The 12,946-nt window shown below is 35.6% G+C and overlaps 1 protein-coding gene across 1 annotated transcript; it reads right to left on the bottom strand.

Moving 5' to 3' along the window:
- Nucleotides 1–973: 973 nt before the first annotated feature.
- LOC110631883 (leucine-rich repeat receptor protein kinase HPCA1) lies at nt 974–12,731 on the bottom strand. The gene is made up of 17 exons (XM_058132947.1): nt 12,650–12,731; nt 12,170–12,247; nt 11,380–11,467; nt 10,820–10,981; nt 10,653–10,727; nt 9,154–9,225; nt 8,979–9,050; nt 8,788–8,856; nt 8,555–8,629; nt 8,340–8,411; nt 8,077–8,211; nt 7,435–7,919; nt 7,048–7,200; nt 6,835–6,971; nt 3,291–3,510; nt 2,434–2,666; nt 974–1,530 (listed from the first exon to the last, which is right to left on the bottom strand). The coding sequence occupies exons 1-17, from the start codon at nt 12,729–12,731 to the stop codon at nt 1,057–1,059; spliced, it is 2,682 nt and encodes an 893-aa protein (XP_057988930.1). The 3' UTR covers nt 974–1,056.
- Nucleotides 12,732–12,946: the final 215 nt, after the last annotated feature.

The following is a 12,946-nucleotide window of genomic DNA, read 5'->3' as shown; positions in this document are numbered from 1 at the left end:
TATTCCTCTCACTTTCTCTCTCTGTAAATTCTGAAATGTTTTTATTTATTAGGAATTTACTTTTGTTCTAAATGAAAATAAAATTGTGCCTTCAGTGAAAATTTAACCAACTTAAAACATCATCACATGAAAGAATTGAGATTTAGGATTCAAAAATAAAGAGACAATGAGAGTGAGAAAAACAGTCAACATGCAGGGGTATATAAGGGCTCAAGCGGTGCAATGGACCAGACAATATGGGACAAGAGACAAGACAAACTAGACAAAAAGTTGTCCTGTCTTGCGTTTGACATACTCAATGTGGAAAATAAGAGGATTAGATAGTTCAAAAATCTATTTGTGACTTGTCCATTGAACCAATGAACAAATGATATATATATATATATATTTTTTTTTTCTTCCATTAAAGTAGCTAATATGTCTCGTTCTATGAAAAATAAAGACAAATTTTATGTTATTTTTATCCATATGCAAAGCCACTTAGTTGCAAGTTTTTCGTTTTGTTTAAAAAAAAAAAACCACTATGCATCCAAATGGGAAATTCCAAAAAGTTTAGGCAGTTAGAATGAAAATTGATTATTTTGGACTACTGTTTCTGAATGCCTCTATTGTTGAGCTGAAAATTTTTCTGGTGAGCAGATTTATAGTGGATTTGTCACAAACCTGAATATGGACAAGGTGGTAGGTGCTAGTAATAAAGAACTGATCAAAAGTATTGATAATAACCTCCAGTCCACTTTAGGTCTTAATGTTGAATAATTTCTTTGTGAAATTGACAGGAAATTACAAAAACCAAAAATCAGTGAAACATAGCGATCGTAAAATAAGATAGCAGTCTTGAATGAAATCTTGGCTTTAAATCACCCAGAACAATTAAGAAGAATGCCATAAAAATTATAAAGTACTACCATACAAAGAAGCATTTTTGTGTGAGTGCCCTGCTATTTTACAGATATCACAAAAAGTTGTAACAAAATTGGCATATTTGATCCAAGGTAAACATGGGGTGCTAGCCAATTACTACTAAGTTTAGGACATCAAATGTAAAGCACTTTATTATTGAAGTTCTATCTCAGAATGTGGAAAACTTTCACTGTACTCATAGAACTTTTTATTGTCAGGGAGGTAGAGACTTCCGTTGGTTGAATAATAATGACTTGCAGAAGTAGATAGCATTTCAAAATCATAGTCCAGACCAGCCTGCTCTGCTATGTTCTCTATCTCTTTGACCACCTGTCCCATTGCAGGCCTGTTGGCTCTCCATTCTTCAACACACCTGATTGCCAGATCTACAAACTTTTCTAAACCTTTCAATGTGTTGCCCACGCCAATGGCAGGATCAAGGATCTCATGGAGGTTGTATAAATCTTTTGTCTTATCCATTGCCATCCTAACCACTGTCACGATATGTCTTCCATGGTGTATTGGATTTCTGCCAGTAACTAATTCCAACATTACCACTCCAAAACTATAAACATCGCTTTTATCAGTTAACTGCTGGGTCATGAAATATTCAGGATCCATATAGCCCTGCACCAATAATGAGAATCTACTCTTAATGACATTTCCACATTTTGCTTATTGGAATCTTCATTAAACTCTGGTCTTTATCCGATGTGGATTTAATAAAATATTCAATTCTTAATATGTTTTAAAGACAAGTAGTTGGATTTGTTTGACAAGATAATCTTGTCATTCTAGACATTGTTTTTCTTTTCTTTGCCTTTGATCCAATGTCTTCCTTCCTGTGCCTTGCTGCAGGATACCAGGTTATTTTTCTGCAAAGATCATCTAGATAATGGAAACCCCTTAGGCTTCTGGAAATAGGATTGTGCATTCTTGTGGTGCTTTCTCAGGGTTAGGTCTGAAACTACCCACAAAGTGGTGAAAAAGAAATGATATTTGTCTTTCACAAATCTTATTCTATTTTTTAATATTCCCAACACTATTATTGTAAAATATTTGCCAAGACTCCGTTAATGTCTGAAGAGTTTGGAAAAATGTTCTAAAAACCTTTCCTATGTGTGCATTACTATGTGAAATTATTACTATCCCGTACCATTAAATGTAACTTTTATTATATCTTTTTCTCTGCAAATTGGAGGGTGGGCACTGGACAAAGGCAGTGGATTTTCATCAATAAAAACATATATATTTATCTTTAATGAATTAGGGATTTATTTGCTTCTTTTATAAAATTTTTGTAACTGTTCTTGTTGGAGATTCTTCTCATTCTCCCATTGAGGTTGACACTTGACTAGTTGTTGATATAGTTATATAATATTAGAGTTTTTTTTTTTTTTTGGTGAGCAAATAGAATATAGTCATATCTCAAATAATCTGAACCTTGATTCTCGATTTTCATAATTTCTTCCTTAAGAATAATGAAAAGAAAAAAAAAAAAAGAACTTATTGGAAAGATGATGTACTAACCATTGTCCCTTTGACCTGAGTACTAACATGACCCTCAGTGTGGTCCAAAGGCTTTGATAGACCAAAGTCAGCCACTTTTGCAGTTAATTGATCATCCAATAGAATGTTAGTTGACTTAATGTCTCTGTGGATGATGGGTGGGTTGGCAAGCTCATGCAAGTAAGTGAGACCTCTGGCTGAGTCAAGGGCTATTTGAAGTCTCCTTGCCCAACTTAACTGGATACCTGACTTACCTGCATAATTCATTAGTTGATTGTGAAATGAAAAACTGGGAATTACATTAAAATTTGTAATGCTCCAGATAAAAGGAGTCCTTTGATTCTGATGTAGCCTTTCGCACATGGAATAACATGTCTTTTAAAAGTTTGTCACTGGCCAGGTGCCTTATTTTCAGTTTTATTTTGTTTTTACTGGGATTGGTTTTGTACCCAATATAAATTCATCTGGTCTGCAGTTTTCTGATCTGGTTTAGTGGAAGGAATGAAGGTTTAATGAGGAAGTCCCTAGTATGGTAGGAGATCCTGAATTGAAGAGAGTTAACTAGGCTTGCAAACTACTTCTTTCACAATTGATTGCATGACAATTGACAAACTAAGCAACTCTATCTTATACATGAGCTCATTAACATTTCAAGCAAAGCTGGAGTAGAACTCTAGTTGGCTTGATAGGCTCATTAGTAGTTGAAGTTTAATGCCCATGAAGCATGGTTTGATTTAAGGTGTAAAACTATTCTCTTATGTTGATGATTATTATGATACTCATTCAGTAAGGATAGCCATTTGATTTACCTTTTGTGAACTCAGAAACTGTGTCTTAACAAGTACTGATATTCATTTTAAGAGCTGTTTTGAAAATACCTGAAATGCTATCCTTTAGAGTACCATTTGAAATATGCTCATAGACCAGCATCTGTTCGTCTAGCTCATAACAGAAACCCACTAGGCTGACTAGATTCTTGTGATGAACCCTTGATAGAAGCTCAATCTCAGTTTTGAACTCAACATTACCCTGCAATGATCCTCGTTGAGCTCTTTTTATAGCAACTAGTTTCCCACCAGTAAGAATTCCTCGATAAACCTGAGGATACATTGCAAATTGGATGCCAAAAATTGGATGAGAAAGAATTTTGCTCAACAACATATTAATTAAAAATGAAGAACATGCTATCATGTTAAATATGATTACTAGTCCTTCTGTCTGACAGTGGTAGTGCTCAAATATTCTGATCCTATGCCATATAAATGTTGTTGCTATTGCCACTATGGACCTTACATGACAGAACAGAAATAAATTCATCAGTAGTGCCTTAGTATTGAAATTGTTTATAAGGTTCTGAAAAAGATGCCATACATCCAAGAAGTAATAGCAGGTGATCTTTTTGTAAACTAACTAAACCCTCAAAAACTAGTTTGGCTTTTAAAATATTTTTTTTCGGTGCTTATTTTGCTAATTATAAACTTTTTTTTGTGAAAATTTAAATATCTTGTACCATTATGTTGTTGGGTTTGAGTGAGAAGTGAAGTGAAAGTGAACCATTTGAAAAACCTTGGCTAAGTTCCCTCACCAGGCCTTGCAGATCCTCTCTAGAATTTTGAGCCCCTATCTTAATCAATGCAAATCATCCATTTCCCTTTTACTACTTCCCAGAAAGAATTAGGAAAACTCAACTCAACTAAGCCTTTATCCTACAAATTTGGGGTCGGCTATATGGATTCGCTTTTTCCACTCTAAACGATTTTAGGTTAAATCCTCAGAAATATGTAATACTTCTAGGTCATGTTGTACTACTCTCCTCCAAGTCAGTTTAGGTCTACCCCTTCTTTTCTTTCTATCCTCTAACCTAATGTGCTCTACTTGTCTAACTGGAGCCTCTATATGTCTACGCTTCACATGACCAAACCACCTCAATCTCCCTTCTCTCAACTCATCCTCAATTGGCACCATTCCTACCTTTTCTCTAATACTCTCATTATGGACTTTATCTAGTCTAGTATGGTCACTCATCCACCTTAACATTCTCATCTCTGTAACTCTTATCTTAGACGCATACGACTCTTTCAGTGCCCAACACTTACTACAATATAACATGGCCGGTCTTATGGTTGTACGGTAAAATTTTCCTTTCAACTTATTGGGAATCTTGTGATCACATAAAACTCCCGTTGCATGTCTCCACTTCAACTATCTGGCTTTAATCCTATGACTAATATCCTCCTCACATCCCCCATCTACTTGAAGGACTGAGCCGAGATATTTAAAGTGATTACTTTGGGACAGTACCACTCCATCCAAACTAATTCCTTCCCTATCACCAGTTTGGCCTTCACTAAACTTGCAATGCATGTATTCTGTCTTTGTTCTACTTAACTTAAAGCCCTTTGACTGTAGAGTACTTCTCTAAAGCTCTAGTTTTCTATTGACTCCTTCTCGCGTCTCATCTATCAGAACAATATCATCCGCAAACATCATGCACCAAGGGATACTCTCTTGTATATGTTTTGTCAATTCATCTAAAACTAATGTAAAAAGGTAAGGGCTTATAGCTGATCCTTGGTGTAATCCAACTGAGATCGGAAAATCTCTTGTGTCCCCTCCACTGTGTGCACAATAGTAGTTGCTCCTTCATACATATCTTTCAACACTTGTATGTACTTAATAGATACCCTCTTTTGTTCTAACACTCTCCATAAGACATCTCTTGGAACACTATCATAAGCCTTCTCTAAATCAATAAAAACCATGTGTACATCTTTCTTCACATCTCTATATTTCTCCATTAAGCTTCTAATGAGAAAGATCGCTTCCATAGTTGAACGACCAGGCATGAAATCAAATTGATTGGGAGAGATAGAAGTATCATGACGTAGTCGATGCTCCACAACTCTCTCCCACAACTTCATAGTATGGCTCATGAGTTTAATTCTCCTATAGTTTGAGCAACTCTGTATGTCTCCCTTATTTTTAAAAATAGGTACTAAAATACTCCTCCATTCATCAGGCATTTTCTTTAAGTTTAGAATTTTATTAAATAATTTAGTTAACCATGCCACTCCCATATCTCCCAAACACTTTCACACTTCAATTGGTATTCCATCAGGTCTACAGGCTTTACACACTTTCATTTTATTAAGTGCTTCTTTTACTTCTAAAGATCTAATCCTTCTAGTATAATTCACATTCTTTTCTATTATTCTGTAGTCTATATTCACGTTATTACCATTTTGACTATTATTAAAGAGATCATCAAAATAATTTCTCCATCTTTCTTTAATGTCCTCATCTTTCACCAACACTTTTCCTTCTTTATCCTTAATGCACCTAACTTGATTGAGATCTTGACATTTCTTTTCTCTCCTCCATGCTAATCTATAAATATCTTTCTCCCCTTCTTTAGTTCCAAGTTTCTCATATAAGTTTTCAAAGGCTTGCGCTCTTGCTTGACTAACTGTCTTTTTTGCCTCTTTCTTTGCTATCTTGTACTGTTCATATGCCTTATTATTATCACATTTAGGTAATTTCTTATACTATTCCCTTTTTCTCTTCACTGCCTTTTGTACTTCCTCATTCAACCACCATCTCTCTTTTGATGGTGGTCCATGTCCTTTAGACTCTCCAAGTATTTTTCTAGCTACTTCTCTGATCTTTGATGCCATCTGTATCCACATATCATTGGCCTCCATATTCAGCTTCCATGCTTCAGACTCGAGAAGCTCATTTTTGAACTTCACTTGCTTTACTCCTTTGAACTCCTATCACTTTGTTCGAGCTATACTATTTCTTCTGACCTTACTTAAATTGTTCCTAAACTTGACATCCAAGACCACTAACCGATGTTGACTTGTTAAAGCCTCTCCTGGAATGACCTTGCAATCCTTGCATAGAGCTCTATTTGTCTTCCTGGTTAAGAGGAAGTCAATTTGGCTTCTATGTTGCCCACTTTTGAAAGTCACTAAATGTGACTCTCTTTTTATAAAGTAGGTATTTGTTAGTATTAGGTCGTATGCCATAACAAAATCCACGATACTTTTTCCCTCCTCATTTCGACTGCCAAAACCAAAATTTCTATGAACATTCTCATAACCTTGCCTATCACTTCCTACATGTCCATTCAAATCTCCACCAATGAAAACATTCTCTTCATTTGGTATGCTTTGCATTAGATCATCCATATCTTCCCAAAACTTTTGTTTACTCTCACTATCTAGTCCTATTTGTGGGGCATAAGTACTAACTACATTTATTATTTCTCCTTCTAGTACTAGCTTTACTAGTATAATTCTATCTCCTACTCTTTTCACAGCTATTACAGCATCTTTCAATGTGTCTATGATTATGCCCACTCCGTTAAAAGAATTAGGAAGATAAAAGAAAAAAAAAATCCATGCCAATATATTAACTTACCCTCCCATATCCCCCAATTCCAATAATGTTGGCATCTGAAAAATTGTTAGTGCATTTTTTAAGCTCTTCAAAGGTGAAACATCTCAATCCCTTTATTTGTGGACGGCTTCCAGCACTTTCATTTCTGTCCCAGGATGCTGCATGTGTACAAAAAAGGAATAGTTAGCAATTTCATGGGGTTCATGAAGTGGGGAAATCTTTGTTTTTCATTACCAAACGGATCTCTTAGTCGGATAGCTGCCTCAGTAGCTGTATCAGCTTTTCTTCTTTGTTTGAATGCATAAATTCCGGTCATAAGTAATAGCAGCGCTAGTATAGAACTACCAATGGCTGCTCCAATGATGATTCCTTTATTTGATTTTGGTCCTGCACAGCATTCATGCATTACATTGAGCTAGATGGTAAAAAATTTCTGAGGGCTAATTTTATGGTGTACGAGAATTTGGAGTGGTTTGAATCTCAATTGTTTGAACTCGAAACTGTTGAATCTTAATAGTACTGTAGGGTAGTTTCTTAGAATTCGCATATTCTGTTATGTTTCAGAGACTGTAAAATCTATATGAACAAACACTAGTTTAGTTCATGCATAATATAGTTTACCTGAAAAATAATCATTGTTATCAAGAGTGAAATACAATGGTCCAAAAGAACTAGGAAGCTGGAAAAATGTTAGGTTGTTCAGCTGAGATGTAATCATAGAAAATCCTGTTCTGTTAAAACTGTCACTATTAGATGGAAAGACTTCTATCCTCAATTCTAGGTAATCATACTCATCCTTGAATGGGTCACTTAGAGCAATTGAATCCACAGGAAACTGAATAGATTGAAAGGCATCCATCATTAAGGCTTGTGCATGATTGTAGTAGCCTGCATTTCCCAAGTCTGAGAAGGAAATAGATCTGAATTTCAGGGTTCCTGTGATTGGATATGCACATTTACAACGGGGACTGATAATTTGATTTGAATTGCAGTCATGTTGGACACAATTGTTTGGAGGTGGAGAGTATGAAGTATTTGGCTGTTGCAGAAGTGAGCAGTAGTTTTCTGTTGATCCTATCGTTGCACAAAATGGATTACCCTGTAGCCTGTAGAAAATTGTATAGATTACAACTCAAATGACTCTAAAATGACATAATTGTAATGCATGATCTATACATTAGCATACAAAGGCCAATAAAACAGCCAGTTCCTGTGGATAGTTTTGGGAATAAAAAGGCAAACATTTCAAAGAATGTTACTTACATAAGTGTTTTGCTGTATCCTGAACCTTGTGCAAACTCAGTAATGGAATTATTCTGCAAATCAATGAGTTCTAACTGTGTGCCATAGTTGGTGCCAATGTCCAAGGTGCCATTTAGCTGGTTGTTGCTTAATACACTGTTACCATAAATCATACTAATCAGCTCTCAGTTTACCATGTGGAAAGATTTCGCAGTTTTTCAGTTGCTTTCCTTATGATACATTGATTGGAATGTCGTGCTACTAGAGAACAAGTTGATACTTACACTGATTGTAATTGGGCAACACTAAAGATACTGTCTGGTATTTGGCCTTGAAGTTGTGTGCGCTCCATTATTCTGCCATTAAAATTTTTGCTTATTATATTAGCAAACAATTTTATACTTATTGTTCCATATGCCGTCTGATATTGCTATGCTGGATTGAGTTAGTGTGTGTGGCTGTGTGCATATGTGTGTGACAGAGGGAAGGAGAAATGTACAATGACGTCAAGGATTGTAAGCTTGAAAACCATGGTGGAATAGATGATGCATCAAAACTATTATTGCTCATGTCCCTGCAAATCAAATATGGATCAATAAATAAAAATGCTTAGTATTGTCACACAAGTGTTCTGGCATATGATTAAAAGAGCTGCAAAACTCATCTTTTTATCATAATGCACTTTAGGTATTTAGTGTTTGCAGATGATCTTGCAGAACCAGGGATACTTACACATATGTGACAAGGTTCATACCACTAAGGTCAGGCATTGGGCCAGTCAGTTTATTGTTAGACAAGTATCTGAGAACAATTAACTGAAATTAATATTGAGAAAACATGGAGCCAATAGTGGATAACCTAAAATTCTTAGGAGCTAGCTGAGAAACTTTTATTTTAGTTGAAACTTCTATTTGTGTTCTTACAGCTGGGACAGATTCGTTAGGCCTGTGAAGTTCAGCAGAACGGGTCCATTTAACGAGTTCCTATCCAAGCGTCTGTTGCCAGAAAACAAAAAGAAAAAAAAAATTTCAAATTCACTGGTAGCTGTGGTGCAGAAAGCACACAACCTGACACAGTTATGTTATTAGGAGTACTCACATCAGTTCCAAAGATTGAACCCGTTCTAGGGAGGATGGGATGCTGCCACTTAGTTGATTGCTGTCTAAAAGCCTGCTCAAAGTCATAAGATAAGAAACATCAACTAAGTGATCCTTATTCCTCTGATGGATGAAGCAACAAGTTTGCATCCTTGAACACTATTTCACTTAGTTCCATAATTTTCTCCTTTTCAGAAGAAGGCTATTCTGGATTAGAAATGCAAACTAAAGATACTTAAGATGTATTGAAAAGTAAATACAGCTTAGCTCATTAATTAGAGCATTCCAAATGTGCCTTACTCTGCAGGAAAATATACCTAGTCTTTAGAAATACTAGTGTTATATATTTTCAGTTTTTAGATTTCAGGGTAACACTTTGCCTACCGTCATAGAACATCATATCTTGTGGTCTTACCTGCATAATGTTTCTTTCTAAATTTCATAAACTCCAACCTTCTCCTCTCCCTCAGGAATATGTTTTATGCCATCTAAAGCATGAAGAATTTTATTTTATTTATTTATTTATTTATTTTTAAAGAATGCAAGCAAAAGTAAACACTGAAGCATGAGAATTGAGAAGTTTATTCTTGCTAACTCTTTGATGGGCATTGCTTTAAATTAGCTTAGTTGGAATGCTAGGTAACCTTCTGAATATAGAAAACTTTTCTGCAGGCTACCGTTGGACCTGTGGCATAAATTATTTCTTCACGGAAGATACACATAGGAGGATGCTTCTGGGAAGAAAAATAAAGCCCAGCAACTCAGAAGGCAAATTTTTAGATCATGAATGCTGAACTGGTCTCCACAATTCTAATTCTGTAGATTCTACCATGCAGTTAGAGATTTGTTCATGGTCAAGTTTACGCAACTTTATTCTTTTTCATAATTCATTTATAAGATGATACTTCTGAAATTTGTGAGGATGCAGAACCTAGTAATTGCAACTTCTTTACCTTTGTCCTTGTTCCTTACAGCTTCTCACTTCCCTCTTTTGTTAAACAGTTAGGGATATAAGGTTGTGAAGTGAATTATCATAAAATATGTCTTTGGCTAAAGTTGGACAACCACAAAAGGCAGCCTCTTCATTTAATCTAGATGTGGCCCTAACTTTAGTATGTTCTTATTAAATGGAAGCTAATGAGTGAAATCCAAGCACCTGTTCTTTGCAGTCCAAGGACTTGGTTATAGTTCTTCTACTTCTTCAGTTCTAAGCCTTTCTGATACAGATGTTCAAGGGATAGCAAAAAATGCAACCTGAGAACGAGTACTAAATATTTAGTTTCTATATCTTCAAGAAACATAGCGGTTGTGAAATTTGCTATTTTCTTACATTTGCAGGCTGTTTATTAAGTAAGAAAATGGCACATTCATTGTGAGACAGTCACATTTGTATCTTTCTTCTATCTACATGCAGATTAGCAATTTGATCCGGTGCATAGCTTTCCTTTTTTTTTTTTTTTTTGGTCAAAATCCGGTGTATAGCTGATCGGTAGAACTTACAGATGTATCAATGTCATTTTTGAGCTGAATAATTTGAGTGGAATTGTGCCTGTGAGCTGATTTTGTCCAAGATGACTGCAAATAATGATCAAATCACCGATCATTAAGTTGGAGAAAATAAGAGGACTATAAAATTAAGAAATGACCGAATATACTTGGTTACATACAAGTGTCTTGTATTTACTAGCAAATCCAAACCAGGTGAAGTCTCATTTGAGACTGGAATTGTTCCTGTGAGCTTATTGTCAGTTACATCCAGCAAATACAGGTTCAACAGATTGCCAATAGAAGGTGGTATTTCTCCAATGAATTTGTTAGAAGCTAAAGATCTGCAAAGAATTGAAAAAAGAGGGGTTTTAAAAATATGAAAAGTCCACAGGTGCAATGTAGGTTCTAGTTTTATCTATGAATTTGCATAGATCATCTGGAAAAAAAAAAAAAAAAAGAATTTTTTAGATTTTGCGTTCCAATTAATCGAAGGACATCTTGAGTTCGCAGAATTGCTTCTCATTACATGTCTGCAATTTTTTGACTTCCATAAATAATAGCAAGATGAATGCCATGGTAGAAATCCTTACAATGAGAAAAGCTGTGTTAGAGATCCTATTGTGTTGGGAATTGGACCCAAAAAACTGCAACCAGCCAGGGATCTGGAATGCAAAAGAAAATTAGGCAGTGAAACATAAGGTTGTACCTCCATAAGTTGGAAGAATAACAATTTTCTTACAGGTATAACAGTTTCTTCAAATTTCCAATTGCTTGTGGAAGAGTTCCTGTCAAACCCATATTTTGAGATAAATCCCTACACGTGGAAACTGATAATCAGGGCATTGTATCATCATATAAATATTCATCTTTGAAATGCTTCACATGCTCTGGTAGGTTATTCAAGTGTTACTGGTGTTCATTGCAAAATGCTAGGAGTTCTTCCACCTGATGGTTTCTAAGGCATAATAGCTGGTTCATGGATGCTGTGATAAATAGTATGTGCTTGTTTGCATTTACTTGTACATAATATTTCTAGCATTTCATATTTGGGTATGTACATACACACGCATAGAAATATTGCAATGCATAAATATCTTCTATCGCAGATTGATTGTGAGAATCCATGGTAAGTTGGTAACAGGAGTCCATATTTGCTCCTCTCACCAGTGTCAAGCTTGCTGAGCAGTGTAGTCTACTATGATGTTATTGTAATGGAAAAAGAAGAATGGAGAAGTGTAACTAGAAAGAACTGTTAAGTGGATTGTCAAGAACCTATTGATCGATGGGGATGAGAAAAGCGAAGAGAAGTGGAGAACCTACAGCTCTTGTAGCATGGGTAAATTTCCAATATCTGCTGTCAGTGTTCCCGTCAAACCGATGCCTGATAATACTCTTAAAAGGGCAAGTGTTCAGTTTAGCCACAAGCACTTGATAAAGAGGAAATCGGGCTAATGAATGGGAAAAGGAGAAGTTAGAAGTGTGTTACATGGATGTGATACTTGAATTGGAGCATTGTATTCCTTCCCAACCTTCCCTACAAGGATCAAAGCCGATCCAATTGGGTGGGGTGTTCTGCCAGTTACTCTTGACAGCAGACAGAGCAGTGACTGCATCAGATATCAGACAATAAGTTAGACACTTAAACTGAATTCTCAATACAAAACAAATGGGTGCAGGCAGATATATGTTGCTCAGGAATTTGATGAATTTGTAAGTATATTTACACTGAGCTTGATTTGAAATTCATACAAGATATTATCAATACGCAGTTTGAGGTTAGTAGCTGCAAGGGTTTCCATTAACTCTGGATTGTGCATGCATATTCATGATCTCATATTGTGTAAACTTCATGTAAGGTCCTTCATGATCTCAAACTATTATTCTGTGTGGCATTTGAAGAAAGAAAATTTTTGGCTTTCTCCATGATGAATTGATGGAACCCATTAATTGCAAAAATGGAGTTGACCCCAATAAGTTTGGATGTTAAAATGATAGTTAAAGTGACTTACAGTCATGAGGATCTGTAACTGCTGCTATAAGGAAAACTTGAAGGTACATAATCAGCAAGAAAATCTGTTTTCCTGGATCCATTTGTAGAGACCTCACTACTTTCTCTTTTTCTTTCTTTCAGTTTCCAAAGCTTAATACAGAATCCTAGTACTTCTGACCATCCAATGCTACCCAGATTCTAGACAAGCATTACCTGGATGCCAATTCCTGCTTGAAAATTGCAGCCTTATCTCTGTGACATGTTCAAAACATCTGGAAATATTCTATGTTTTACAATTTCAACCCCAAAATGAAGT

The sequence above is a fragment of the Hevea brasiliensis genome, chromosome 13 (assembly GCF_030052815.1).
Source record: "Hevea brasiliensis isolate MT/VB/25A 57/8 chromosome 13, ASM3005281v1, whole genome shotgun sequence".
In the NCBI taxonomy this organism is placed as follows: domain Eukaryota; kingdom Viridiplantae; phylum Streptophyta; class Magnoliopsida; order Malpighiales; family Euphorbiaceae; genus Hevea; species Hevea brasiliensis.
Note: the sequence above shows the minus strand (reverse complement) of the source record. Positions and strands in the feature narration are given on the sequence as shown.